Genomic DNA, 27,771 nt, shown 5'->3' with positions numbered 1-27,771 from the left:
CTAATTATCTCTTCTCATCCATGTTCCCTTGTCTGCTTATCATACTTTCTCTCTGCAGCTTGGTTCTTTTGTTTCTCGCTCTTTCTCTGTTTGTCTCTCAGTACTCGGTCCTCTCTTGTGAGCTTGTAATTTGTTTCTCTTCTTTCCAACAATCTCCCAACATTCCCCACCCATCAGTAGGTGTATCCCTGCTGAGTGTGATGAGGGGTGGGACTGTCCTACACAGTTATAGTGTGGAAACACACACACACACACGTCCCGTCTTCATAGCTTACTTTTCATAATCCTGTCTCAGCATGAGGGAGATCAGCTACAGCAACTGCAGGAGGATGAGCGAGAGAGAGCAGCAAAGGAGAAAGAGTGATAAGAGAAGGAAAGATGGAGCACAGGAGGGAAAAAAGAGGGGTGAGACGTAATGTGCACTGCAGAAAATCATTTTATTAATCAATAGTTCTGTTTTGATTTACAGTAAACATATCTAGGCTTGAGAAGCAATTTAATGCTTGTTTTTTTAAGCATACATTTAGTTAGATTTATTCTTGAAATAAGACAAAGATGGCAGTGGGTAAGACAAATACACTTTATTCAAGATTTATTCTCTGAAAGTCTTATTATTTTGCACAGTTTTGCTTCTTGAGTCAATTTATCTGGTTTTAAGAGTCTTTAGATATTTTTACAGGAAAACATGACAGAAATAAAAAATGTTGTTTTGGCGCTGTGCAAGTACTGTTATCAAGCTGTGGAGAATGAGCGGCGTGTATTTGTGTGTGTGAAGGAAAGAGTAAAGACGTGTGATATCTGAGCTCTGGCGTGAAGCTGAAGTGAAAACTGCAAGCCGTCTAAATTTGACCTTGTTTCCAGCGAATTATGGAAACTTTCTATCACAAGCTCTGCATTCACTGTCACATTCTGGCGTTTTGCACTGTAAGATTTGTTCCTAGGAAAAAGTTTTTTTTTTTTTTTCTTGCAACTTGGATTAATTAAGTTATGTTTTATATACAGTAATGTTTAAAAGTTTGGGGTTGGTAAAATTTTTTTTAAAGGTTTTGAAAGAAGACTCTTTTGCTCACCAAGGCTACATTTATTTGATAAAAAATGCAGTAAAAACTGTGAAATATTATTACAATTTTATTTTTTTTGGGTGTATTATAAAATTGTTTAATTATTACTCCAGTCTTCAGTGTCAAATGATCCTTCAGAAATCATTCTAATATGCTGATTTGCTGCTCAAGAAACATTTCTTATCAATGTTAAAAACAGTTGTGCTGCTTCATATATTTGTGGAAACCATGATACATTTTTGATTAATAAGAAGTTCAAAAGAACAGCATTTATTTGAAATAGAAATCTTTTGTAACATTAGTATTAGTCAAGTAAAAAGGCATCAAATATTGATTTGAACGCAAATTATTGTATCAGTTTACTTTTAGAGGTCATAAGGAGACAGAGTAGGATGAGCCATCAATTATACAGTGTTGTCCTGGACAGCAGTCAATTTTAAGAAATATTTGACCGCTGACTGTGTTTGACCAATCAGAATCAAGTTTTTTGAGAGCGATGTCAAGAGCATGGAGTTATAAAGGGAAGAATGTGATAAGAAACATTTGCATTCAAATTGAGATCTCTGAGCTTTGATTGGTGTCTTTTGGCAATTTTGAGCTAAATATGAGACATTGTTGAGATTTGCTCCATAACTAGCATCTGTTGTCTGGAGAAAAACCTAAGAAACAAGAGTCTCATTGTCATCTTGGAGAAACAATAGGTAGAATTGTATTATTTTTCATGCATGCATGTTGTTTTCTTCTCAGGTCAAATGTTGATGTAGACATCAAAATGCTTCTTTCTCCAGATCATGGACAGAGCAGTTTGTCTTATCGCATTGCATTTCATATTGCAACATCAGATTTGGTTCATCTAATCAAATTTCAGTGTTTTATACTGCTCTTCTTTTTTTTGTTGCCACATCTGGCAATTGTAGGAAATTTCGTCCATAAATATTTCTCCAACCAGAAACTGTATTTTGCTTTATTTCTTTAAAAGTTGATTTATTTTTGTCCCTATGACAAAGGATTTATTTATCTGTAACTGTTGGCTTTCTATTGAGCATCCCAGCGGATAGTGCTGTGTTTTATATCACATTTTGTTTCATACGGCAACATCAGATTTGTTTTCAGATTCAGATTTCCTCTCCACCGCTGGACAAGTTTAACAGTCACTGCTTCGCCTCCATGGGTTTGTTTTTAATAAAAATCTGAAATGTCTTTTCTGGTTTCATTCCAGCTGAGGGCCGTCTGGAAGAGAGATGCGTTTACGTGACGGTTACCAGCAATAGCTTAAAATGAGTTGGTTAGTTGTCCGCTCTTGTGTGTGTGAAGCTCATGACAAATGCTCTTGCATGCAGGTGTTAATGAGAGTTAATGTTTCTCTGTGCCGTGACGTATGAGCGTCTGGGCTTCATTCAGCTTATTTTCACAGTTTTCTGCTTTATAATGTGTGTGTGTGACAGGATGTGTGTGTGCTCTGCTGGACAGTTGTACATTTGAACCTTGAAGGAGAAAGAGAGGGGTGGTCGGTGATAAAACTCCATCAGAAAATGCTGATTTGAGCAAAAGCATTCATGCACAACTGCAACCTTGTGCAGCTTTACACACACACACACACACACTTCTGTCTTGGGTGATGTCAGAGACTCTTACATTAACCTTGTGCCAGCCGTTTTCTACCACTATTACCAATGTTTGATTTTCAACTAAAGGAAAAGTTGAGATGCATGACAACAAGTATGTTCCCATTCAGTCAGTCACATTCTACGTTACGTCAGTGACTGACGAATTGGGATCTCGCCCGAGAGCCCAATCGCGGTCTAGATACCTCCTCATTAAACGGGGGGGGGTATCCCCCTTGCCATGCCCCACTCTAGCTCCTCTGGTTCTCGGAGGGCTACTTCGGTTCATGATCAGGGAGACCTGAGGGTTACGGTGAGAGCTTCCCCGTCGAGTACATCTGCGCGGGCCTTTCATTCCTCAAGCACATTGCACCACCTGGTGCTTCCGGACGAGTGTGCTGGGTCCTCGGATAGGGCGGGGTCCAGCATCTTGTGCGGGGCACAGGCAGAGGACAGGATGTCGATCGCTGCATCGGAGGGCGAGCTAAGCTCTGGAGATGAGGATTCGACTGCGCTGCCACCGTCAGGTAGAGTGGCGTTGCCCGAGTCAGATCCAGAGCTTTCCCGGGCTGCTGAGAGCTAAGTTTATATATGCTTGGGGTCTAGATAAACTAGTCTTCAAGTGAGAATTGCATAATCATGCAAATGTCTTAAGATACGGGAAAGCTGCATTTCATAGAATGAGATAAAGGATCGAATAAAAAGTTGCTGAGCTCTGCATGTTGTAGCAACATTGCATCAATGTAATTTGGCCGTTCCTAACATAAATCAATAGTGCACAAGTAGCTGTATATTCCGTCCGTATGTCACCGTCAGTCCATATGTAGCTGTTCAGTATGTGTGTGTGTGTGTGTGTGTGTGTGTGTGTGTGTGTGTGATTAATGTGAGCTCCATCCAGCCCATTTTAAGGGCAGTAATGGTTGAGTGGTTTGAGATATAGGGTCTTTCTCTCTCTCTCAACTTTGTCCTCTAGCTCTCCACCAAACCCCTCCATTATCTGATGTGTCAGCAGTGTCTCGTGGACACAAAGAATGAACGAATGACTGAGAGAATGAATATGATACAAGAATGAATGAAAGAATGAGTAAAGGAATCGATAGAATAAATTAGGGATTATATGTGTGTGTGTGTGTGTATACACACATATATAAAAAACACAAATATATTTTTGTACAAATTGTACAGCCATACAAACAAATACAGCAACCCCGGAGCTTACACTTTTAAACCTTAAATTTTTTTTTGAGCAATTACATTTTCCCTCAAAATTGTACAGCCAGTTAATTCTGAATGGAAAATGTATGTAAATGAGGATTTAGTGGATAATGGATGAACAAATCAATGAAAGATTTAAGTTCTTTATTGTGATTGTACAACAAGGTAAAACAATATTATTTAAACGAATGCCTGAATGAATGAGTGAGTGAATAAATGTATAAATTATGAAAATAATGAAAAGCTAAAAAATTAATTAAATCATAAAAATATTACATTAAAATAAATATTTTTATTATAAAAAAACAATCAAAAGAAAACATGCTAAAACAAGATTAAATATTAATAAATTACCTTCACGTCATTAAAAGAAAAATAAGGTCAAAGGGGTTCAGCTGAAAAACCCATCGATTAATTTTAATGAGTGCAAACTCTTAATTGTATTTTATAAATTATTGGTCAGGTGAATGAATGAATGAATTATGGAGGGCAATTTCTGCCACGGAACAAAAAATAAATAAATTAATGAAAATGGTATTTGCAACTTTTTATCTCACAGTTCAGACTTTTTTTCTCACAATTCTGCAAAAAAAAAGTCAGAATTGCAAGATATAAACTATCTTATATATAAAATATATAAAGTCAGAATTCTGACTTTCTTCTTGCAATTCTTAATATTTTCTTGAAATTCTTAGTTTACATCTTACAAATGTTACACTTTTTTCTGGAAAAAAAATGTTTACAAATAGTTTATATCTCATAATTCTGACTTTTCTTAGTTTATTTCTTGCAATTCTGAGGTTGTATCCTGCAATTCTTAAAGCTGCAGTGCGTCAGTTTTGCCTCTTTGTCTCCATCTCAGTTTGAAACCTGCAATTGTTGTTATGAATCTAATGTTTTGAGATGTGTGTGGGCTGTCAGTCAACACCAGTGTGGATATTCACTGTACTTAATTATAATAGATATCAAAATGATAGATAATACATCTTGGAAGTATGCCCAAAATATGAAATATCATCTGAACAAGTAACATGTCTGCCAGTTTTGTTCTGACCAACTGAAAAAAAAAAGTTTTACAATAAATGGTCATTGTTTGACCAGTGGTGATTAATATCATCTGCGCTAATATCGTAAGTGTTGTTTTAACGATGTGCGATCTGACATTGAGTATATCACAAAAACACACCCAGAGAGTGCACGCATACACTGTAATTTAGTCTATTAAAATGCATTTAGACTGCCCATAAGATTCAAGATAAGAGGCAAAATGCCTCTATATTGTCTTTTTATTTATATAATTTAATATAGTTAATTTAATATAGACCACACTGAGTGCCATTTTTTCTCCAGATATCAGCATGATAACAAATGCAATATTGATTTTATACAAGCTTAATAAAGTTAGTATTACGTTACTTACATTTTAGATGCCTGTTTTTGCTGCATTTCGCCAATAGGGTGTTTTCACTACATGTCATCAATCCGAAAGTCAACCATATTGGTGGCACTGAATGTAAACAATGCCACTGAACCAAACAGAACTCATGTATAGGCTTGGTGAAAAAAATGAAGTAGTTCACTATATCAGAATAAGAAATAGAAGGAACAATTGTCAGGTCATCAGTCCATGACAAAAGAGCCAGCTCGTACGGATCTTTACCACCTATTAAATTTAGTTTGTCAAAATATCACACCCTTTCCTGCTTACCAAGTCCTTCTCTATATGATTTAGCAGCTTCCACATGTTTTTTTCCATGATTTAGACATCATAAATTAGTAAAACAGCGTTTTCATTAGTGCATTAGCCATGCAATCCATGCTGTTGTTTACATCCGAGTATCTCCAATATGGCCGCACATCCGGGTAACTGTCCAAACGGTGACGTAAGTGCAAACGCTCTATGAAAATAGTTCTAAACAGCACTGTTTTGCATCGCTGGGCAACACACAGGACAGTGTTTACTTATTGAATGAATCAGTTTTTTGAATGAATAATTCAGTTACTCACTAATTAAAACAGTCAAATGTTTTTAATTCCTGAATGAATCAACCTTTTGATTGAATCAGTTTAATCTCAATGCTTCGCTCATTAACAGTGACTTGCTGCCACCTACTAGTGGCTTTAATTTCAAATTTCAAGTATGTTTTCATATTTGAAATCTTTTCAATTATCAATATTCAAGGTTTTATGTTTAAAACAAAACATTATTTATGCATTTGTAACTGCTGGTTTAATGCATGTCCCCTCTGAGCTGCATTAAACAGTCTGTAATTAATCTAAATGCCACTTCAGATGCAGATTCCAAAAAAGCTTTCTTATGTTGGAAGGAAAGAGTCTTCGTGCCAGATGAAGCGGCTCTTATGCTAACCCAAAGATACAAAATGGAAGAAAGAGTTAAAACTGAACACTATCTGGCTGCTCAAACTGTGTATAGAACGATTTTTATATTAATTACTTTTTATATTTTGATTTTAAGTTTAAAGGGGTCATATGATGTTGCTAAAAAGAACATTATTTTGTGTATTTGGTGTAATGCAATTTGTTTACGTGGTTTAAGGTTAAAAAAACACATTATTTTCCACATACTGTACATTATTGTTGCTCCTCTATGCCCCGCCTTTCTGAAACGCGGCAATTTTTACAAAGCTCATCGGTCTGAAAAGCGCGGTGTGCTCTGATTCGCCAGCTATCCAGTGCGTTGTGATTGGCCAAATACCTCAAGCGTGTGACGGAAATGTTACGCCCCTTACCAGGTTCAGGAAAATTTCCTCCGTAAACTGCGCTGCACACACTTGAATATTTGGGTCGTACTGTTCTGGAACAGTGTTGTAAATAAAACTTAACCACTAGTTAAGTTCTAGTTTGAGTTCTAGTTGTGTCCTCTTTTGGAAGACCAAACAAAGTAGTTTGGCTTTCGCAACGAAACACACAGCGTCTTCACGACATGGCGGCGAGAATAAAAGTTATGCCTTCTTTCTTTGCATATACATTTGGGCGGTGTTATGCAAATCTTCCCACACAGTGACATAGATATGTTGGGGCGTGTTTGAACAAAGCGTTTTAGGAAGGCGTGGATGAGCGTTCACTTTTATAAAGAATATCTCTTTGGATTTGAAACTTTAATCTTCGGTTATGTACTTGCTCATTAATTGATTTTGGATAATGTTTAACCAAAAAAAAAGTTACGGAATGCAGCTTTAAATGAAAAAAAAATTAATCAAATCATGAGATATAAACTTTTTAATCCCATGGCAGAAACAAACTTCTTGGGCGGTGTTATGCAAATCTTCCCACACAGTGACATAGATATGTTGGGGCGTGTTTGAACAAAGCGTTTTAGGAAGGCGTGGATGAGCGTTCACTTTTATAAAGAATATCTCTTTGGATTTGAAACTTTAATCTTCGGTTATGTACTTGCTCATTAATTGATTTTGGATAATGTTTAACCAAAAAAAAGTTACGGAATGCAGCTTTAAATGAAAAAAAAATTAATCAAATCATGAGATATAAACTTTTTAATCCCATGGCAGAAACAAACTTCCGGAAGGAAGGAAGGAAGGAAGGAAGGAAGGAGTCTGCAGAGATGCTCTACTGCAGTGGTTCTCATAAGGAAGGAAGGAGTCTGCATATTCAGACTTGGACGTGTGTGTTGTGTTTGTTCCTATGTTCTGAGGGGTAACTGGTTTATTTAATAATCTGAGCTCTATTTTGTAGTTAAATCACTGTGAAAGGTAAAAAGGTCCTTTCAGGATATGTGTGTGAGAGATAAAGAGAAAAGGTGTGTTTACATGTGCTTCATACTTGTCTAGAGTTTGGGAGTCAATGAGGACATTTTTTGTGTCTGTGAATGTGTGTGTTCAGTGGATATCTGCAGATAACTCTCTGTGCCTAATGAAGATAAACTGTATCATTTTGGCAGATTCTGCACTCCAGGAACAGCAAGCATTTCAGTCCATAAGTGCACAGATATAAGCTATATATAACAGCACAGACACCCGAGAGACAAAGAAAGAGAGCGAGAGAGATGCTCTACTGCAGTGGTTCTCATGTCCAGTCCTTGCGTACCACCGCTAGGCATATTTTGCATGCCTCTCTTATTTAACACACCTGATTCAGATCATCAGCTCGTTAGAAGAGAGCTCCATGCATGAACTGTGTTCCGATTGACAGGGTCCCTATACACAGTGTTCCCTACTCCATGCACACAGGAAATCCATTGAAGATTCATTCACGGATTTGTGCTACACCACGGCCTGCAGTGTCTTCACACAGACGCAACTTACTAGAGAAGTGTGACATAATATACCTCTTTAAATAAATTCACGTCTCACACACTTTAATGCCCTTTGAATGGAACATATATGCTCCATTCGAACTATAATCATGGTGGAATATCCTGTGATGTCCACTTTGCAGGGCACTTACAGTCGAATAGAACAAACATCTGAAGTGATAAGACATGCATACAAAATGTGCAGAGCGGTGTTACGCGAGGACTGGAATTGAGAACCACTGCTGTAGTGGCCATATGGGGGGTCACCAGGGTAAATCTCTGCAGTATTTGAGAGCATATAGAGTAAAGGTGTGTGTGCCTGTGTGATTCTTAAAACAGGTCAAGAACTTCGCTGGCTAAAGCAGAACGTCCTTGAAGATGGGTGTTTTAGGACGAGTGTGTGTTTACATCTTTGTGTATATGTTTGTGTGTGACGTGAGACCCATCTGGACTCTGGCCGCTGAATTTTTCATCTGCAATGTCAAGAGCCTGTCAGATAAAAGAGCCAAGTGTACTTGACGCAAAATACAAACACACATACAGCGGGAACCATTGACACGGTTTGTGCTCTTAAAAGAACAGTGCACCCAAAAATGAAAGTTCTGTCATTATTTACTCACCCTCATGTTGTTTCTTCTGAGGAACACATTTGGAGGTGTGAGGCAGAATGTTCATGCTGCTATAAATGGTCCATATGGGTCATATGCTATATTCCAAGTCTTTTGATTTGTGTGCACAAACTTAAATTGTTGTTCACTGATCATTTTGTCCACTCCATAGACTTAACATTTTTTTTATTAAATTAAATTCCGAGTTAAAATGCTTGTTTTGATTATGATCTTAATCATAATCTTATCACAATACAATCACTTCTTCTGTCTCTGAAATAATAGACAGTCTGAGAGCAATATAAACTAACAATATTACAGCCTAACAGTCACTATCCAATCAAATCTCAATAGAAGAGCCGGACAAAATTATTCTGCAGTGAATATTTTATTTAACTCAGAAAAATATATAATGGAAATAAAATGCTGCTACACATATTTGTATGAATGAGTGCATCTCACAAAGGCACATGGACACAGGTCATGTTAAATTGATGATTCTGGATCCAATGTTACTGTTGAGATAAATGAGGAATGAGTCCACCGTCCAGAGCTCAGCTCTGCTGCCTTCTGCTTAATGAGTCTGACGCAAACGCAGACATAAAACACACTCCTGCACACGCTGCTCTGTCATCCACCCCTGCCCAGCGTCTGTCAACTTCTGCCTGTGTTCACTGCACAGTATGTACTGTATACAAATAGTTTGTAAAATAGATGCTATACACATGCTATGCACAATGTTAAATAGTGCAAAGTGAATGCTACATTGTCACATGACTTCAGTGCACATGTTTAAAGGGGTTATTCACCACTGGCAAGATGGGGTTTTAGGGGTCCACCGGATGATGCGTTTTACAAAAAATAATACACATTATTCATTTACTTATACTGTAACAATACAAAGCTGGTTAAACCTTGGTGAACTTAACCTTTAATTCAGTGAGTAGCATCCATTTACCATCTTGGGAATAAAATATGTCTAATTTGCAGTTTTTGTTGCAATTTAGTGTAACTATAACAAATAATGAAGAAGTATAACTATACTATAAATAATGAAGGGGAAAAAAGCTGTTTAATTTAATTCAAAAACGCTGGAAAGGAAGATCAAGTCGAGTCTCCTTTATGATAATTTCCTCATTTTGGAAGTTGCATTGTATTAAACCATATGCTGAATCAATGAATGTAAATGCAGATGTGTGTATTTCATGCATTCAAAACATTCGTATATGCAAATGCACAGTATACACACTGCATAGCACTTCCTTTCAGAAATGCTTTGTACAAACATACCATCTTTTTTAACCCCCCTTTTTCTCTCTCTTTCCCGTCAGTGGCTCTCCTTCCTGATAATCTGTCTCCTTCAAATCCCCCATTCCTCTATCCTGCTTCTATTCACTCTGCTGTTCATTAGCCTGTCTCTCCATCCATCCTGCTCCCCTCCACCTCCTCCCACCACATGCATTTTTGCAGCGTGTGCAGGTCCGTGTTTCTGCATGTGATTACTCTTGTGGTGGACATGTCTGTGAATGGGGAGTGCCTATAAGTGGTTCGATGTCATTGATCGGCACCTGGTTGAGTAGAGTGGATCAGATACCCCGTACAGGCCCCCTGTGTGACTTACGGCCTTCCCCGTGACCCCCCTCGCTGGGGCATGAATCATGTTCTCCTGCCTGTCCGCATCCATCCATCGGCTCAGAGCCAAGGCTAATGGAGCTAATATCCTGCCACACCAGGATGGACTACGGGAAGGAGGGAAATATGTGCAGTCTTTAAAAGCCGCTCTCTGAATCTATTTAAAGCAGAGAGCAGATGCATTGCCAGTGCAGCACCTGATCAACATTATTGTCTTTCAGTCATGATTGGATAAACTCACCATCTCCCCCCTGTGGAGGAAGACATACGCTGTTATGGTCCACAAACACACACGGTCACACACACTGCAGAAAACATGGGACTGTCCAAAAAAAATCGATTAGAAAACAAAGGTGCATGTTGATTTTTGCCAATTGACATGTTAATATATTTTCATGTCTTGTCTGCATGTCATCTACAGTGGGTACGGAAAGTATTCAGACCCCCTTAAATTTTTCACACTTTGTTATATTGCAGCCATTTGCTAAAATCATTTAAGTTATTTTTTTTCCTCATTAATGTACACACAGCACCCCATATTGACAGAAAAACACAGAATTTTTGACATTTTTGCAGATTTATTAAAACAGAAAAACTGAAATATCATCTGTCTATCTGTCTGTCTAACAAAACATTTTTATATATTTTTTTATTGTAGTATGAATTTCAAATAATTTTAATTCTTTATCTACTCAAATTCACATTGCAGTTCTGCATCCCTTTTGCTTTCTCAATTCAATCCAACTGAAATGGGATTGAACTGGAATTTTAAAACATTTTTAATTCAATTGAGTGGCACACAAGCCTGGCTGGAACAGGCAAGTGCCATTTACCTCTGCTTGTCACGGTGTGCCTATTGTGAAGGAGCAAGGAGACGAAGGAGTATCACAGACTTTATTTAACACAGAGAAAAATACACATAGGACACGGGGATCAACGTTCAATACTGGACGGGAAACGAGGGGCAGAAAACACTTTAAATACACTGAAACTAATGGGACACACCTGGGAACAATGGAACAGAGTGGGGAACACCTGGAACAAATGATAACACAATCAGGACAGGAACAGGAAGACCAAATAAGGAAATAAACATAACATGGAGCACGTGGGAGAAGGAAACACACAGACACGAAACAGAGTCTGACACTACTGAAATGTACAAATCTCTTTCTCTTGTTGTAACACTTCACTGTGTACATTCAGTCCAATGGCTATTAATGTTTTTTTTTAGTCAGGATCAGTTGCTGTTTGTGATTGCTGAATCTGATTGCATTATTATAGATTCTAAATGTGGATTTAAATTGACATATTATGTGTATTCCCCCAATGCTTAGAATTAATAGATTTAAGCTACATTTATTTCTAGCCTACAAATATCTCCAATATTACAAACATTGTCCTCAGAATTGACTGTGGTGCAAAGGGGGATTGACCACTGTGTGTCTCTCAAAGGAAACAGTTACAGGCTAGCAACATAGCAGCTCGATTGCACACATGCTGTCACTGCAGAGAAGAGGACATATGCTTGAGACAGATGTAAGGTTGAATGTTATATCGTTCTGCTCCAGTCCATTTCCTGTTGGAGTGATGTGTGACCTTTAGAGACACGGCTGTTGTGCTCTGAGACATATCTCCTTCTCGCTTTATGCCCCTCTGTTCTCTCTCTCTCTCTCTCTCTCTCTCTCTCTTTGCAGTGCTGTGTGTTTGTGTGTGCATGTTAATTAGTTAATTAGAAATGGCAGGGCTCAGATGGTGGACTATCCAGTAGATCACTCCATGCTTTATACCTGACACTAGTTACGTCTCATAATTACATCCATATATTGTATTAAGCCCTATTCGGATGGTAATTGTTTCTCAGGGGGACGTAAGTGATTTTCACCATTTACAGGGGGTAGCTGGTGATTTTAATGCCGTCTGAATCCAGGATGTCGGTGTTTTTCTCTCACCACCCCCGTAAAAATCCCCGGCCGAATTACCTACTGTTTTTTGACAAACACCAAAGTTGTGTGGTAATATAATTGCCGTCCGAATCTAGAGATATATCAAGCACCGTTTACAAGCAAAAACAGCCCAAAACAGTTCTATACAGTTATGTTTGAAGTGAGAGGAACAACAGGATGGACTTTCACTTAAGGACACATTGGATATAGATTATGTATTGTGGCCAGAAGCAGCAGTTTAAAGTTAAAATGCCTTAATGATGGATTTGTTTCACACACCTTTTCACTTCACAAGACGTTAATTGATGGACTGGATTTGTGTGGATTACTTGAGGATTGTTGTGATGTTTTTATCAGCTGTTTGGACTCTCATTCTGATGGCACCCATTCACTGCAGAGGATCCACTGGTGATCAAGTGATGTAATGCTAAATTTCTCCAAATCTGTTCTGATGAAGAAACAAACTCATCTGCATCTTGCATGGCCTGAGGGTTGGCCTGAAAGCCAGAATGAACCATCTAAGTGCTGTAATGTGACATTATACCTTATTGTTAGAAATATTTATTGCATACTGCAGGCAGCTTCACATACTGTTTTTAAAGATAGCATTGCTGTGCAGCGTGCTAGTGTTCTCCCTCTCTCTCTTTATATCTGTCACTCTTGACGGTTTCTTTCTGACTATCTTCGTCTGGCTCTTTGTCCGGGCAGACGTTTGAATCACGGATTCCCCGTGTCTCTGGCTGCAGAGATCCAGATGTGATATGCTGGTGTTTGCAGTACACAGCTTGATTCTGCGTGACTCTGACACACTAAAGAAAATCTGAACCCTCGGTGTGGCTGTGAGCCAGCGATGCCTGCGAGAACATCCTCCCATCTGCCATGTGTATTTGGCGCGCTTCGGATTCTAGAGAGCATTTGATTGGACAGAAAGTTTGATGAGAAGCTGAAGTACAATGTGACGTCAAAAAAATTAGTTGGAAGTGACGAACTGCAAGCTTTGAATGCTTATATCTTCTAAATGCGAATTGTGTCACTGTTTTGGAGCACACTGCCTTATAGACAACCTTAAGACTAACATATTGATACTAACACCCAAAAAACTTTCATTTTGATTTCATGGGGACTTTAAGGTACTAATATGTGTTTTTAAAGTACTTGTGTGTACCTTTAAGGTAGTAATACATACCATTTAGGGGTAAATAAGGTAAAAAGATGTACCTTTTAGCTTTTGTACCTTAGGGTAACACCCCACTGATGGCTTTGTACCTTTTTTCCTTAGAGTGTACTGTGCCGTATACTAGTATACTAGCATTCTAAACACAGTCACTGAGACATTTCTCACAATGCCACTAATGTATGATGCTCATCTCTGACTTTCTGTGTGCTGTGTGTGTCTGTATGTTTCTATAGTAACCACTACATTGTCTCCGGGCTCAAGTCATGCCAGGAAGTGCAATGAAACTGAGAAGACATACTGCGTTAACGGTGGAGACTGTTATTTCATACATGGTATAAATCAGCTGTCCTGCAAGTAAGTTACACATATTCGGAACGCATTCATTTTTATCTTACCTCACTATGACAATCCCTTAACTTTACATTAATGTCTTTGTTTATGCGGCTTATTTTTACTACACATTGGTTTGACATCAACAGACTTCAAATAGGGCTGTCAAAGCTAGATAATTCAGATTAATACTATTTAAAATACTGAAACAAAAATCAAAATCAATGCAGTGCTATTTTAGTATTTATATACTATTATAGTACTTATTAATATTTTGAATTAGCTCTCTTTTTATATTTTCAGTTTTCATTAAAATTTTAGTGTTATGAGCTTTTATCATTTTATTCATTTTTAGCATAGCTTTAACTTATTTTATTTCAGGTTTAGTCATTGTAGTACTTAATTTTAAACTTAGTTATTTAAATTATTTGCCATAGCAACATTTCTGAGTTTCTTTTAAGTTTAGGACTTTCATATAATATTTATATTTTGTTTTATTTTAGCTTTATTACAGAAAACTGCATCAGAGCAAATCAGTTACCACCTCCTGTGGTTGTGTGTATCATAAAATGTTTATGGGTAATCCTTGCAGATAAATAAGATATATTATTACAATTAAAGCAGTTATGTGAATTTATAAGAATTTTCTGTTTTCATTTTACTTCCTTTAAATTCAAATTCAGAATGCAGTTCTGCATTCTATTTTCTGCTTCAATTCTAATCTTGGAATTTAAAAGAAATTCCATTCATTTCTAAATGGCACCCAGCGCTACTTGGGTCATGAAAAGGTATACTTTTATTATTGTTGGGCCTTTGTTGAGAAAGAAATTTAGCTACTCGGGGAGCTTTAATTGAATACTCCTGGTCTAGAGAGAGCCAGGGAAATGACAGTGTGTCTGAGGGCCTGGAGGAAGGGGACAGGGTTTGCCGTGTCATCTGTCAGCTCTGTGGATGTATACAGCCGTGTTATCAATAGTATGCTGAGTTACTGCTCCCCTGTGATACCATGGACACAATGCTCTGTTCTTATCAGCCATTTCGGACAGGGCAGTGCAGATTTACGGCGTATGCGCCAATTTTTTAAAGGAAGAGAAACAAACCCATTAAAGCTGTTTAAAGCTCAAACCCTTTGGGGAGATGTCATCCTTTAACTGACTCGTCGAGTCAATCTCTTTAATTTACAGAACAGAGCATCTGAAGTGGCTATAAGGGTTTATAGCCCTCAGGGAAGCACGGACTGATTTGGAAATAGTGTGTGTTGCTCTTGGCTTTCTTGACACAGTGATTCACTTACATGCCTGAAAGTTTATCTTCAACAGCACTGAAGCTTTACTTCACAGTACAGGTGGGCGGTATGACCAGAATCTTTTATCACAGTATAAGATGTTTTATATCTTGGTAACAGTATATCATGGTGGAAATTCAGGAAATTAAATACTTTACTAATGAATCATATTTCATCTCATTTGAATATATATATATATATATATTGTATGTTTTATATATTTTTATATTTACGTTAAATATATTGAATATTTGAATTATATATGCATAAAATATAAACATTAAACATCATAAAAATAAAAGAAAGGAAACAAATCTGTGGCATTTGTGATATAAAAAACAAAATAAAGTACAAAAGAAATTACTTAGTCTATATTTAGTTTAAAGGATTTTTAAAGCAGTTAAATATTTAAAGTCTCTCTCTCTTTATTAATACTGTTAATATACATACTGTTAATATATAAATTTTAATATAACCTGGTATTGATATTTTATAAAGTTGGATTTTTTTATTAGTAAATTGCCATTTATGAATACGAAATCTGGGCAGAATTATAATAAGATTAAGTGTTTAAATGTTTTTACCTTTCTTTAGATAATCAGTGAAGTCAAAAAGTAAATTTTCCCACATAAAAAAAAATTTCTTAAACAAGGAATGTTTTCATTAACAAATTTAGCGCAAATATATCGACCACAGTATAAAACGTTTATCAAAATCTCTACCGGTTGGCACTTTTTTACAGTATATTTGTCATACTTCCCAGCTCTATTTCAGAGGCATTACGTTAACATGTCATCTCAGTGTGTGTGTTTGTGTGTGTGTGTTACTGTAGCTCTTGAGGCAAATGAAATGCAGCCTGTCCCAATGACCTCTGCAGTAAATTTTCTTTATTAATACTGTTAATATACATACTGTTAATATATAAATTTTAATATAACCTGGTATTGATATTTTATAAAGTTGGATTTTTTTATTAGTAAATTGCCATTTATGAATACGAAATCTGGGCAGAATTATAATAAGATTAAGTGTTTAAATGTTTTTACCTTTCTTTAGATAATCAGTGAAGTCAAAAAGTAAATTTTCCCACATAAAAAAAAATTTCTTAAACAAGGAATGTTTTCATTAACAAATTTAGCGCAAATATATCGACCACAGTATAAAACGTTTATCAAAATCTCTACCGGTTGGCACTTTTTTACAGTATATTTGTCATACTTCCCAGCTCTATTTCAGAGGCATTACGTTAACATGTCATCTCAGTGTGTGTGTTTGTGTGTGTTACTGTAGCTCTTGAGGCAAATGAAATGCAGCCTGTCCCAATGACCTCTGCAGTAAATTGACTGAACGGTGAATTCCCCAGTAGAACTGAACTCTAAAATACCCTCAGTATATAAATAATGAAAACCTGTGGCTAGACGAAGCTTTTGGCACCATTATGAAGCTTTTAGGGACTTCATTTTGCTCCTGTTTGTCCTAGGATTTTCTCCTCATTAATGTGAGATCTTATAGACAATCACAGAAGTGGAACTGATTGGCATTTTATGAGGAAGCAAAGATGTAAAGCTTCAGATTAGGTTTGATTATGTTTGATCTACAGTGGCCCCATAGAGTATTTGGACACCTATGGCATGCTTAAAGGGGTCATCGGATGCTACATGCACTTTTACAAGTTGTTTGAACTGAAATGTGTGTTGGCAGTGTGTGTACACAACCACCCTAAAATTATAAAAATCCACCCAGTGTTTTTTTTTTAAATCTACTAAAATATTTACCCCTTTCTCAAATCGAGCAGATCTCAGATGCCTGTCTGTGTGACGTCACAAAAACAGGCCCCGTCCACGATAGTTTGATTGACCCGCCCTGAGTGAGCTGTCATCAGTCCGCCATTGTTTCACCGCCGGAGCAGATGTAGACAAGAATGACTCCTAATAAGCAATTGAGGTGTTCTGTTGTTGGATGTAATAATGAACAAATCAGTCGTCATTTACTCCTGACATCTGAGCCGCTGAAGTGGATTATATTTGTTTTTGAAGGGAATGAGCCCCCTGATCTACCTAAATGTGTCTATGTTCGCGCGAATCATTTGTGATCCAGCTTCACCTACAGAAGAAGTGAGTGTAAGGATTTTTTAACGAATCTTTGCAAATCGCCTTTCCTAATAATGTGCTAATTAGCAAGTTTCATGATGAATGCAGCTAAAGTAAACAGTCTCTCTGAGTGCAGCTCGGAAGAGAAAGGCGGGGTCAGCAGAGCTCATTAACATTTAAAGGAAAATGCTACAAAACAGTTTGCTCTGAAAAGAGCTGTTTTTGACAGGTGTTTTTTACACTACCATTGAGAAATTTTAACCAAACTATGTTACAGACTTTTCATTAAGACCCTAAAGAATCATATCAACTTGTGGAAAATGGGCATCCGATGACCCATTTAAAAATGCATGAATTTTATTACATTAGATCACTAAGTAGTCAAGCAAATCAAGTGGCATCTGCAAACAAATGATTCTTGACATTTGTCAAGTATTAACTAATTTCAATTTTCCAAGCCCTATTTTGCAATGACTTTTAATCTGCTTGTAATTTTTTTTTACACATTGGTCAGGTCAGGATTGCATGATGCAGGATACACAGGAAGAGCAATAGGTGTGTCTGACTTCATGCACCGCTGCACAGACCGATCGGCATTCCGTCATGTTTATAAAAATAAAACTTATAAAAAATATAGATCCCACTTTATTTAAATAGTATAGGCTTATGTTGACCAAGAACAATAACTATAAAGATATGCTTTAATGATAAGCATGAACAACAATGCACAATAATTTTCTGTTTATTATAAGTACACACTGCATTTTTGTTTTCTGATGCTTTAAATGCTGGAGATCTTTAAAGCAGGATGGATTCTGATTGGCTGTCATTGTTTTTGTCATTCATCAGTTGGAAAAAATCTCTTTAAAAGTGATTCCAATAATATCATTCCTCTGTGCTGTTATCGTTATAGTTGTGATGGGAACTATTCTTTTACATTCACAATGATTTTTAAAACTATATCTTTATCATATATTTATTGTCCTTGGTGTGAACGTGCCTTAACTGTTGCTACATGAAAACGTCTGAAACATCTGTGTATTTGACAAATATTGCAGCTAATCCACTTCATCTGTGGAAAAAAATACGCAAACGCAGGAGAAACAGAAAGTGTCTGACTTCATGTCTCCTTTTTCAACTCCTCCTCTGACTGTAAGTGGCGAATCTCACAGAACGGTTAAATCCAAACGAAGACGAACAGACCTAATGAGTACCAGAAATAGAAATATGAATGTGCATATCACATGTTATTATCATAATATAATATTACTGAGAATTCAATGGCTATTAAACTCTCATTATCATCCAGGCATTACTTGAAAGGAATGGACTGTTTTGACCAGTAATTTGTGATAACAATAAATTATATATTTAATAGTTTTCAAAAGATTTCAAAATTCATACACTGGGAAAAAAAATGGTGGTGATACAATTTTCACTCAAAAATGGCAAGTAAGTTTTACTAAGAAACAGCAAGTAACATATTTGAATTAAACATGACATTTTATAGAAAGATTGAAATAATTGTCTTTTTTTCATTTACAACTTCGAATATAAATATTTACATTTTTTAATTAAATATAAATGTAATAAATAATTTTAAAACAAATTAAAAATAAGTAAATTAATAAATTAAAAAAATCTTTAAATAAGCATATTTTTGTATGTACAAATGTCAAGACAAAGACAAAAAAAAAAATATATATATATATAAAAAAACTATTTTAATATTTAATTGTGGCACAATGCAGGACTGAGTTTTTGAGGTAGGTAAGCGCCCCCTTGAGGAATTGGCATCCAATTGAACTGTTTTAATGAATCAGTTCTATATCATTAAAACAAAATTTTTTAGACCCATCCTAAAAAATGGCATGAAATGACATGGACCCTCTTTCCTCAGGTTCAAAATCGTCCAGCATGGCTGCAGGCTGTGCCATCACAGCGATGACGTCATCAGGTGGAACAGCTCACTGGTGTTGTTCTCTGTTGTTCTAACTGCATGTTTCTCTGCTCTCGTCTCTCTCTCTCTCTCACTCTCTCTCTCTTCCTCCTCATGTCTCTCTCTCCTATACCCCTTCCCTCTCGTTCCTCCCTTCTCCCTCTGCGGGTTTGTTTCCCTCCATCAGGTGTCCAAATGACTATACCGGTGAACGCTGTCAAACCTCCGTTATGGCCGGTTTCTACAGTATGTCCATTTCTTCTTCCTGTCTGTCTGCTCTGAAGCGCATGTTGGCTATGATGTGTGTGTGCATGTACGTGTCTGCCTCTGTTTGTCCATTCAAAGGTTTTATATTGGTTTATTAAGTTGAAATTCATTGATGTGAACGGATTTAGTGTACATTGATATATATTATTAAAAAGAGATTTTCCCAAAGGATAAAGAAAAGTGGAGAAGAGTTTAATATAGTGCAAATGATATAATAAAGCATGCTAACATATAGATTATGTTCCCATAGAGCAGAGTTAGATTCAACAATAAATTGAATAATTAGTCCATCAGACAGATTCATGACATGTTTTACAGGCACTCGTTTATCATTTAAAGGATTGTTCTGGGTTAAGTACAAGTTAAGCTCATTGATGGCATTTGTGTCCACAAAAAATATATATAAACTCAAAAAATGCATGAACAGTACCGCACTTATGATGTGAAAAAGCAAGACAAGACAATATACACTACAGGTTCAAAAGTTTGTGGTCGGTAAAATGTTTTAATGTATTTGAAAGTCACATGATATTTCAGAAATCATTCTAATATGCTGATTTGCTGATCAAGAAATATTTTTGTGGAAATCCTGATACATTTTCTTCAGGAGTTTTTAATTAAAATAACATTTATTTGCCTTTTCTGTCACTTTTGATACATTTATCAAAAGTGTATCACTTTATTATTTGATATCATCAAGTGTATCATTTATCTGACATTTATCAGATACAGACTGAAGTATTAATTTTTTTTTTCTTTTTTTTTTTTTTTCTTTTTTTTTTAAATCATACTGATGGGTCTGTGAATGTAAAACTATTAAACCTGGTAGATTTCACATAATACACAAGATGGAAAGGGACTGTCTATATAGAGATTTTTTTCTTTTGGTATGGTATATTTTTATTGGTTTGTCTGCTGAACAATGAACGCCAAGATACACAGCAGGAAAAACACATCTTATATTTGTGTCCTATGTACCATACATTTTGTATGGAAGATTGTGGAAGATTGTTTTGCTTACAAAAATGTGTGTTATATATATATATATACTGTATATAATCTGTTCAGTGGTTATGCAGACAAAAGCAATATGGTCACACATATTTCTGCTTTCAAATCCTCCGTAATAGCATCATAAGTGCGTTACTGCAAGCGTAATTTCTGCTCATTTTAACTATATGATGAGAACATTTTCACAGATGCTGTTGGTAAATCTTAACTTGCACTGAACCTGGAATGTCTGCCATTTCTGTCAAGCTCTGGTTGTTAAGTAAAATTGATGCTGTTGTTTTGTATGATCTTTAACAGCTGAGCCTGAGGCATGATGCATGACCCTTAACCTCTAACCTTTAACCTCTAGAACCGCTGCTTTCCAAACAGTGGTAGTTAACTAGAGGAGCCCTCAGTATTGCCAGTATCATGCATGCCATAGCTCAAGATGTGTTTATGCATCTGCACATTTGTAGTGGAAGTTGAAAAACATACATGAAAATGTAATATTGTGACTAAACAAAAGCCATCTGATCGTCGTTTTGCATATAAATCACTAGATGTCTGTCTACATTCATCTGTACTTGAGTCTTTTTGTGTTGTACATTGTGCTTTTCTGTTTAATGGTTTTGTTTTTCTTTTTCTTTTTTTCTTAACCTTAAACCAGAAATGAGGTCTAGTAAATATGGCCGTAAGTGTGGCTGTCTATGTCTGCATGCATTTTTGTATGCTTGCTTACATGCGATGAACAAGAAAGGCGTGTTGTTTGTTTGTTTGTTGGTATTTTTGTTGGTTTCGTTTCTGTCTTATGGGGAATATGGCGTTGGCCAGTGTGTGTCTGCATTGTCTGTCTGTTACTGGAACGTACAGTCACCCACCTCAATGTCTCAAACAAAACCAACCAAACAACTGATCGCATTCTAGTGAACCGCCTCTATCTGAACAAGTGGACATTTTTACCTGAAATCTGTTTTCTTTTTTTTTTCTTTTTTGTTTTTTTACATTGTCAACTTTCTGCATTGGCAGAGCATCTTGGAATTGAAATCATGGGTATGAAGTTATTATTTGTTTGATTCTTTAGTTTTTAAGGTTCATGACATAATTTGATGACATAGTTTAAGCATATTCACATAAGGACTCGTCTTGTTCTATTTTCTCTGTCCTATATTTGAACAAGCAAATACATTCCTAGCTTCTGATTTCCTTTTTCAGCTCTGACAAAGCGACACTCATTTTTAGGAATGTAGGAATGTAGGAATGAAACACATCAGGCAGGTAGATCAATATTTATAGTATAAAATGTATATTTTTATTTATGTAAATGTATATCATTTGAATTGTATAATCATATGCCAAGTTGTGATATTATTAGAAATGAGCAAATTCATGTAGCAATTCAAAATGTGCTTTTTATCAAAACACATAAAAGCGATGAGCCACTCAAGGCGAGGCGTGACAGTGATTTTACTACAGCCTCCCGTGGCTTGTTGCTGTAAAAAAAATTCTAAATTAAACACATTATATGAACTTGTTAGTGAAATAAGATGTCTAGAATAGTTTGTAATTTTTCACACTGCAAAAAATTAATTAACCAGTGTTTTTGACATGTTTTCCAGTAAAATATCCAAACATAAATCAAAATGAATTTCAAAGAAAATACTTGAGAAGATAAATTATGCATAGGATAATAAGGCCGCTTCTCTTTTTAGAGAATATATCTTGAATGAATTTACAATAATTTGTCTCATTTGACGATTACTATTTTTAAGGGAAATAATAATTGGATGAAATAATTTATATATAGGCTGCATTTATTTGATCAAAAAGTTAAAACACTGATATTGTGAAATATTATAATTTAAAGTAACTTTTTTATTTGAATATATTTTAAAATGTAATTTTGTGATGCAATGCTGTGTTACTCCAGTCTTCAGTGTCACATGATCCTTCAGAAATTATTCTAATATATGATGATTTGCTGCTCTATTATTATCAATTGTTAATAACTGTTCATATAATGTACTGTTATAATAATAACTGTTCCTATCAATGATATAATATACAAAAAAAATTCAGGATAAAATTCAATAATAATAAAAGCATTAGAGAGAATTAGGGAGCATATCAGATAATTTTTTCCAAAACATTAAAAAAATATTTTAAAAAATAATGTAATTTTATTTCTTAAGTACATTTATCTTGTTTTAAGGATATATACAGTATATATATATTTTTTTTTTTGTAAGCTATTTTTTCCTGGAAATCAACACAAATATACTGATTAAGAACCAATTTGTTTTGCAGTGCATTAAAAAAAACTTTTATTTGCATAACGTGTCAGGAAGCCGAGTGAGGGGTAAAATGAGTGTTGCCCATCTCTTCTCCTGTCTTCTTGTCTGCACCACTAGAGTACATTAACCATTGGTCTGGGTACATCTCTCTGTTTTCTCTCTCTCTTTGTGTACTCTGATCTCTGTTTCCTGTAACAAGCATGCAATGCAATATCAGTGTCTGACTCAACCGCCCCCCTCCCTCCCCCCTGCGTTTCTCTTTTATTACACACTCATCCCCCTACTGTTTGGCCCTCAATTCTCTTCTCTCCTTCCTCCCGTCCGTTTTTTCGTTCCCTCCCTTCATGTTCTGTATGCTTCCTCTGTTGCTGCCAACGTTCAGCACCCCAGAGGATGTTTAGAATATTCTCGTTTTCAAAAATCAGACCCAGATATAAAAATATTTGTTCAAGTCATCTGTATAGATGGTCTTCATAAAACCTGCTCATCAAAGCCTTGGTTTGCTGTTTGCCAAACCCTCCAATCAGTTTTAAAGTCAACGTGAAATGGCGTTAAACCTTTTTAATTTGTACTCAGATATTTCAGAGTGAAACAAGAAATTAAATGTGAACTTGAAAAGATTTTTAATTAAATAATTTAAAATAAATATGTTTATTTAAATACATTGTGTGTGTGTGTGTGTGTGTGTGTGTGTGAAATTAAAAACATTTAAAGTATGTTCATTAAATATATAGATAAAAATAAAATAAATGTGAACTTGAAAAGTTTTATTGAAATAATTATATATATATATATATAAACATTTGTTACTTCACAATAATGCACACTGATGAATCATTCGCAATAAGACCAGGAATGTGCATTAAGAAAGCAAATGGGTTAGTTTTGATTTCATGTTGGTTTTAAAACACATTTAGTTTTTATGAACAACCCTCTCCAAAGAGCTCTTATAATGCAGTTTGTCTTTTAACTCTATTTTACAGGCATGCTTTACGCAAGACTTACAAGCTCAAACTGCTCTGTCTTCAGACGTCATAGGATTTTATATATAGAATAATGCATGTAATGGGCTTTTAGAGGGGCGGAGATTTCATTTTATTAACACTTCTAGCCAAAAAATGCAAGTTTCCAGTGTTGCACAGGACAGTTTCAGTCCTGAAGGTAGCCAAAAGTTCTCCCACTGTTTCAGGATAATGCGCTTTATGTGAAACCCTGGCAGACAGAGAAAGCACCACAGCTGTGCCCTTCCCATGCTGCCGAGCACCTGATATCAGTCATCTGAAATGTGTTTTTAGAATGACCTCTTATGCACCTCAGTGCCCATTAAAAATAAAGTTTTTAGATTTAAAGCGAGAATTCACCCAAAAAATGACAATCCTGTCATCATTTACTCACCCTCATGTCATTCTAAACATGTTTGATTTCTTTCTTTCTTTCTGTGGAACACAAAATGAGATGTTTGGCAGAATGTCCTATGGAAATGAATATATGACATATATTGCCCTATATCAAGATATATGATATTATGATATTGCCATATACTGTATGTTACCTATAAGGTGATGCATAATTTTCACATACATACACTCTTTGGGTAGATGGAGATATAAATTTATAACATATATAATATCCCCTTGGTGAAATTTGTATACATATGTTAATACTATATGATGGTATTATATGTAGCAACCATATATGTCAATAGTACATTTTATTTATTAATGCAACTTTATTTAAACAACATATATGCAAAAAAAAATCTCTTTGTTTTTATTTTATTAAATGCATGTCTATGTTTTATATTTACTCATCATATTACAATATATTTCATATATGTAAGTTTAATATATGTACATATGTTACATTTGTATACTGGGGTCCAAGCTGCTTTCTTCCATACAGTGGAATTGAATGTGGACCGGGGCTGTCAAGTTCTAAAAAGGGCAAAAAAGCACCAGGAAACCATCATAAAAGTCGTTCATATGTCTTGAGCACTATTTTCCAAGTCGCCTGATGTCAAATGATAACTTCAGATATTATTATTCACTGGAAATCTTGCTTGACGGTCCCAGGCTCCATTCATTTTCATTATATGGAACTTATAGCTTGGACTTTGAGCTTTAAACATCTCCTTTTTCATTCCACAGAAGAAATAAAATCATTCAGGTTTGCAGCAACATGTGGGTTAGTAAATAATGACAGAATATTCATTTTTGGGTGTACTGTCCCTATGACTAAATAAATCTGTTTAGAAGTGATAAATATGACTGTTACTATACCATATAAATATGACTGTAACTATAACATGAAATGTAGACTGACGTTGGAAAGTGTTTTAGGCTGAATGAGATAGTTTGACATGGTTTATAGGCTGCCACTGATGCAGTGGTTGTGTGTTTTGTATGTATGTGTGTCTTTGTGTTCAATGTCGTGTACCTGTGTGTTTGTCTCTGTGTGTACGTCTGTGTATATGTGTGTGCTTGTCCATGGCTCTCGTTCATTCAGAGGCTGAGGAATTGTACCAAAAACGTGTGCTGACGATAACGGGCATCTGCGTGGCACTGCTGGTGGTTGGCATCGTGTGTGTAGTGGCATACTGCAAAACCAAGTAAGCCCCGGGAAATCTAGTGATCACCAGCAAGAACTGTGCACATTCACACATTAAATTAAAAAGCATTAAAAAAAAAAACACTTGCACCCTTTGGGTAGTATAAGCAAAGTTTGCTTTGTGAGGATTTTTTTATCACTATATAATTTTATAACACTTCTGATCATAAAGTTTGAGGTCAGTATAATTTTTTTAAATCAAATTAATAATTGTATTCAGAAAGGATGCATTACATTGATCAAATGTGACATTAAATACATTTATTTCAAATACAGTGGGTATAGAAAAGAATCACCCCCTTTAAAATAATCACATTTTGTTGCTTTGCAGCCTGAACTGAAGACGGACACAGTTTTTGTTTTATCCAACGCAAGTTTTGTTTTACTCTGTGCAAATTATAACATTTAAGTGAAAGATATAACACCAACATGTCAGACCAAACAAAAAAACAAAAAAAATACAGAATCACTGAGGTGGAAAAAGCATCACCCCCACCTAAAAATGAATAAACTCAATCAGGTGCAGAAAATAACCTTCTCAATGGCCCACAAAGCCATTTGACTTCCAACTGTGATGATCAGCTGTGGTCATTTTGATTAGCTCAGCATGAAAAGAGCTTTCCTGGAGCATTTCAGTCCTTGGTAGTGCAACTGAAGCAAACAATCAACTATGGGTGGCAAGCAGTATCAAAAGATCTCCAGGATAAAGTTGTGGACAGGCACAAGTCAGGAGATGGATACAAAAAAAATGTCAAAAGCTTTATCAATGTCTAGAAGCACAGTGAAGTATTATTAAGAAGTGGAAGGTATTTGGTACAACACAGACCCTCCCAGATTCAGGACGTCGCTCCAAACTGGATGAAAGAGCAGGAGGAAACTGGTCAGCGAGGCCACCAAGAGGCCTACAGTAACTCTGAAGCAGTTGCAGGAATTTAGGACGAAGAATGGTCATTGTGTGCATGTGACAGCAATATCACAAATGTGGCTTGTATGGGAGGGTTGCAAAAAAAGCCACTCCTCAAGAAAGGCCACATGCAGTCACGACTGAGCTTTGCCAAAACACACCTTGAAGATTCTGAGGCAGATGAGACTAAAATTGAATTATTTGGCCTCTATACCAAACGATATTTCTGGCGGAAATCCAATACAGCTCAGCATCCAAATAACAGCATTCCTACAGTAAAGCATGGAGGAGGTAATGTCCTGTTATGGGGCTGTTTCTCTGCAGCAGGGACTGGAGCACTTCAGGATAGAAGGAAAAATGGACGGGGCAAAATATCGTCAAATTCTTGAGGAAAATCTACTGCCCTCTGCCAGAAAGTTGTCAATGGGAAGAAGGACTGCAAAAAATTGAGCACACAGTGGTTGAAAGAGAAAAAGGTGAAAGTCCTTGCATGGCCTAGTCAGAGCCCGGACTTAAACCGCACTGAAAATCTGTGGAATGACTTGAAGACTGCAGTCCACAAACGCTCACCATCAAATTTAACTGAACTTGAGCAGTTCTGCAAAGAAGAGTGGGCAAATATTGTAAAGTCTAGATGTGCAAAGTTAGTAGAGACAGAGACATATCCCAAGAGACTAAAGGCTGTAATTAAAGCAAAAGGTGGTTCAACAAAATACTGACACAAGGGGTGGTCCTTTTTCCAACTCAGTGATTGTTTATTTATTTATTTTCTGACATGTTGGTGTTATATCTTTCACTTGGATGTTATAAGTTGCACTGATTAAATAAAGCTGGATAAAACAAAAACTGTCCGCCTTCATTTCAGGCTGCAAAGCAACAAAATGTAATTATTTTAAAGGGAGTTGATTCTTTTCTATACCCACTGTAAAAGCTGTTCTTTTGAACTTTTCCATTTATCAAAGAATATATACCATATCTATACCAAAATCTATACCAAATCAAAGTAACTTCTGTATGTTTCACTATAGTGATTTCCTGTTTTAAATAATAAGAGTATTTGCTGTCATGGTATAAATCAGATCAGATTTCAGAATGGATCTTTCTTCAGGAAACGAAGGAAGAAGATGCATAACCACCTGCACCAGAACATGTGTGCGGAGCATCCGAACCACATGCTGGCCAACGGACCCAACCATCCCGGCCCCGTCCCTGAGGAAATCCCCATGGTGGATGTGAGTTTGCCTGCCTCTCATTTCCTGTAGGCTGATATATCTTTTGCATATTCTGAATATTTAGTAATTGAAGATGTGATAAAGAATACAAGGTAACTAATTGTTCATAGGCTGACTGCCTTAATACGCATTTAATGTTGCTTTGGTGTAGTAGACCAATACCGCGGCTCCCTATATGCAGAGTACGCAGTTTGCGTAGGACACCAACTCCCAGGAGGGGCACCATCCCAGTTGCTCAAAAAAAAAAAACATTATAATTTATTTCGTTCTATATTAATGTTAACATACATATACATATATATATATATATATATATATAT

General features: G+C 36.1%; 1 protein-coding gene across 1 annotated transcript in view; it reads left to right on the top strand.

Annotated features, from left to right (window-relative positions):
- The first annotated feature begins 296 nt into the window (after positions 1 to 296).
- LOC107559265 (pro-neuregulin-2, membrane-bound isoform-like) overlaps positions 297 to 27,771 on the top strand; it is a 48,953-nt gene continuing 21,478 nt past the window's right edge. The window contains exons 1-6 of the mRNA XM_016243017.1: positions 297 to 405; positions 13,750 to 13,870; positions 19,348 to 19,406; positions 21,444 to 21,467; positions 25,214 to 25,316; positions 27,328 to 27,451. Coding sequence (XP_016098503.1) covers positions 297 to 405; positions 13,750 to 13,870; positions 19,348 to 19,406; positions 21,444 to 21,467; positions 25,214 to 25,316; positions 27,328 to 27,451 — 540 coding nt within the window. The remainder of the gene's footprint in view (positions 406 to 13,749; positions 13,871 to 19,347; positions 19,407 to 21,443; positions 21,468 to 25,213; positions 25,317 to 27,327; positions 27,452 to 27,771) is intronic.

Source organism: Sinocyclocheilus grahami, unplaced genomic scaffold (genome assembly GCF_001515645.1).
Source record: "Sinocyclocheilus grahami isolate Dianchi unplaced genomic scaffold, SAMN03320097.WGS_v1.1 scaffold680.1, whole genome shotgun sequence".
Classification (NCBI taxonomy): Eukaryota; Metazoa; Chordata; class Actinopteri; order Cypriniformes; family Cyprinidae; genus Sinocyclocheilus; species Sinocyclocheilus grahami.
Note: the sequence above shows the minus strand (reverse complement) of the source record. Positions and strands in the feature narration are given on the sequence as shown.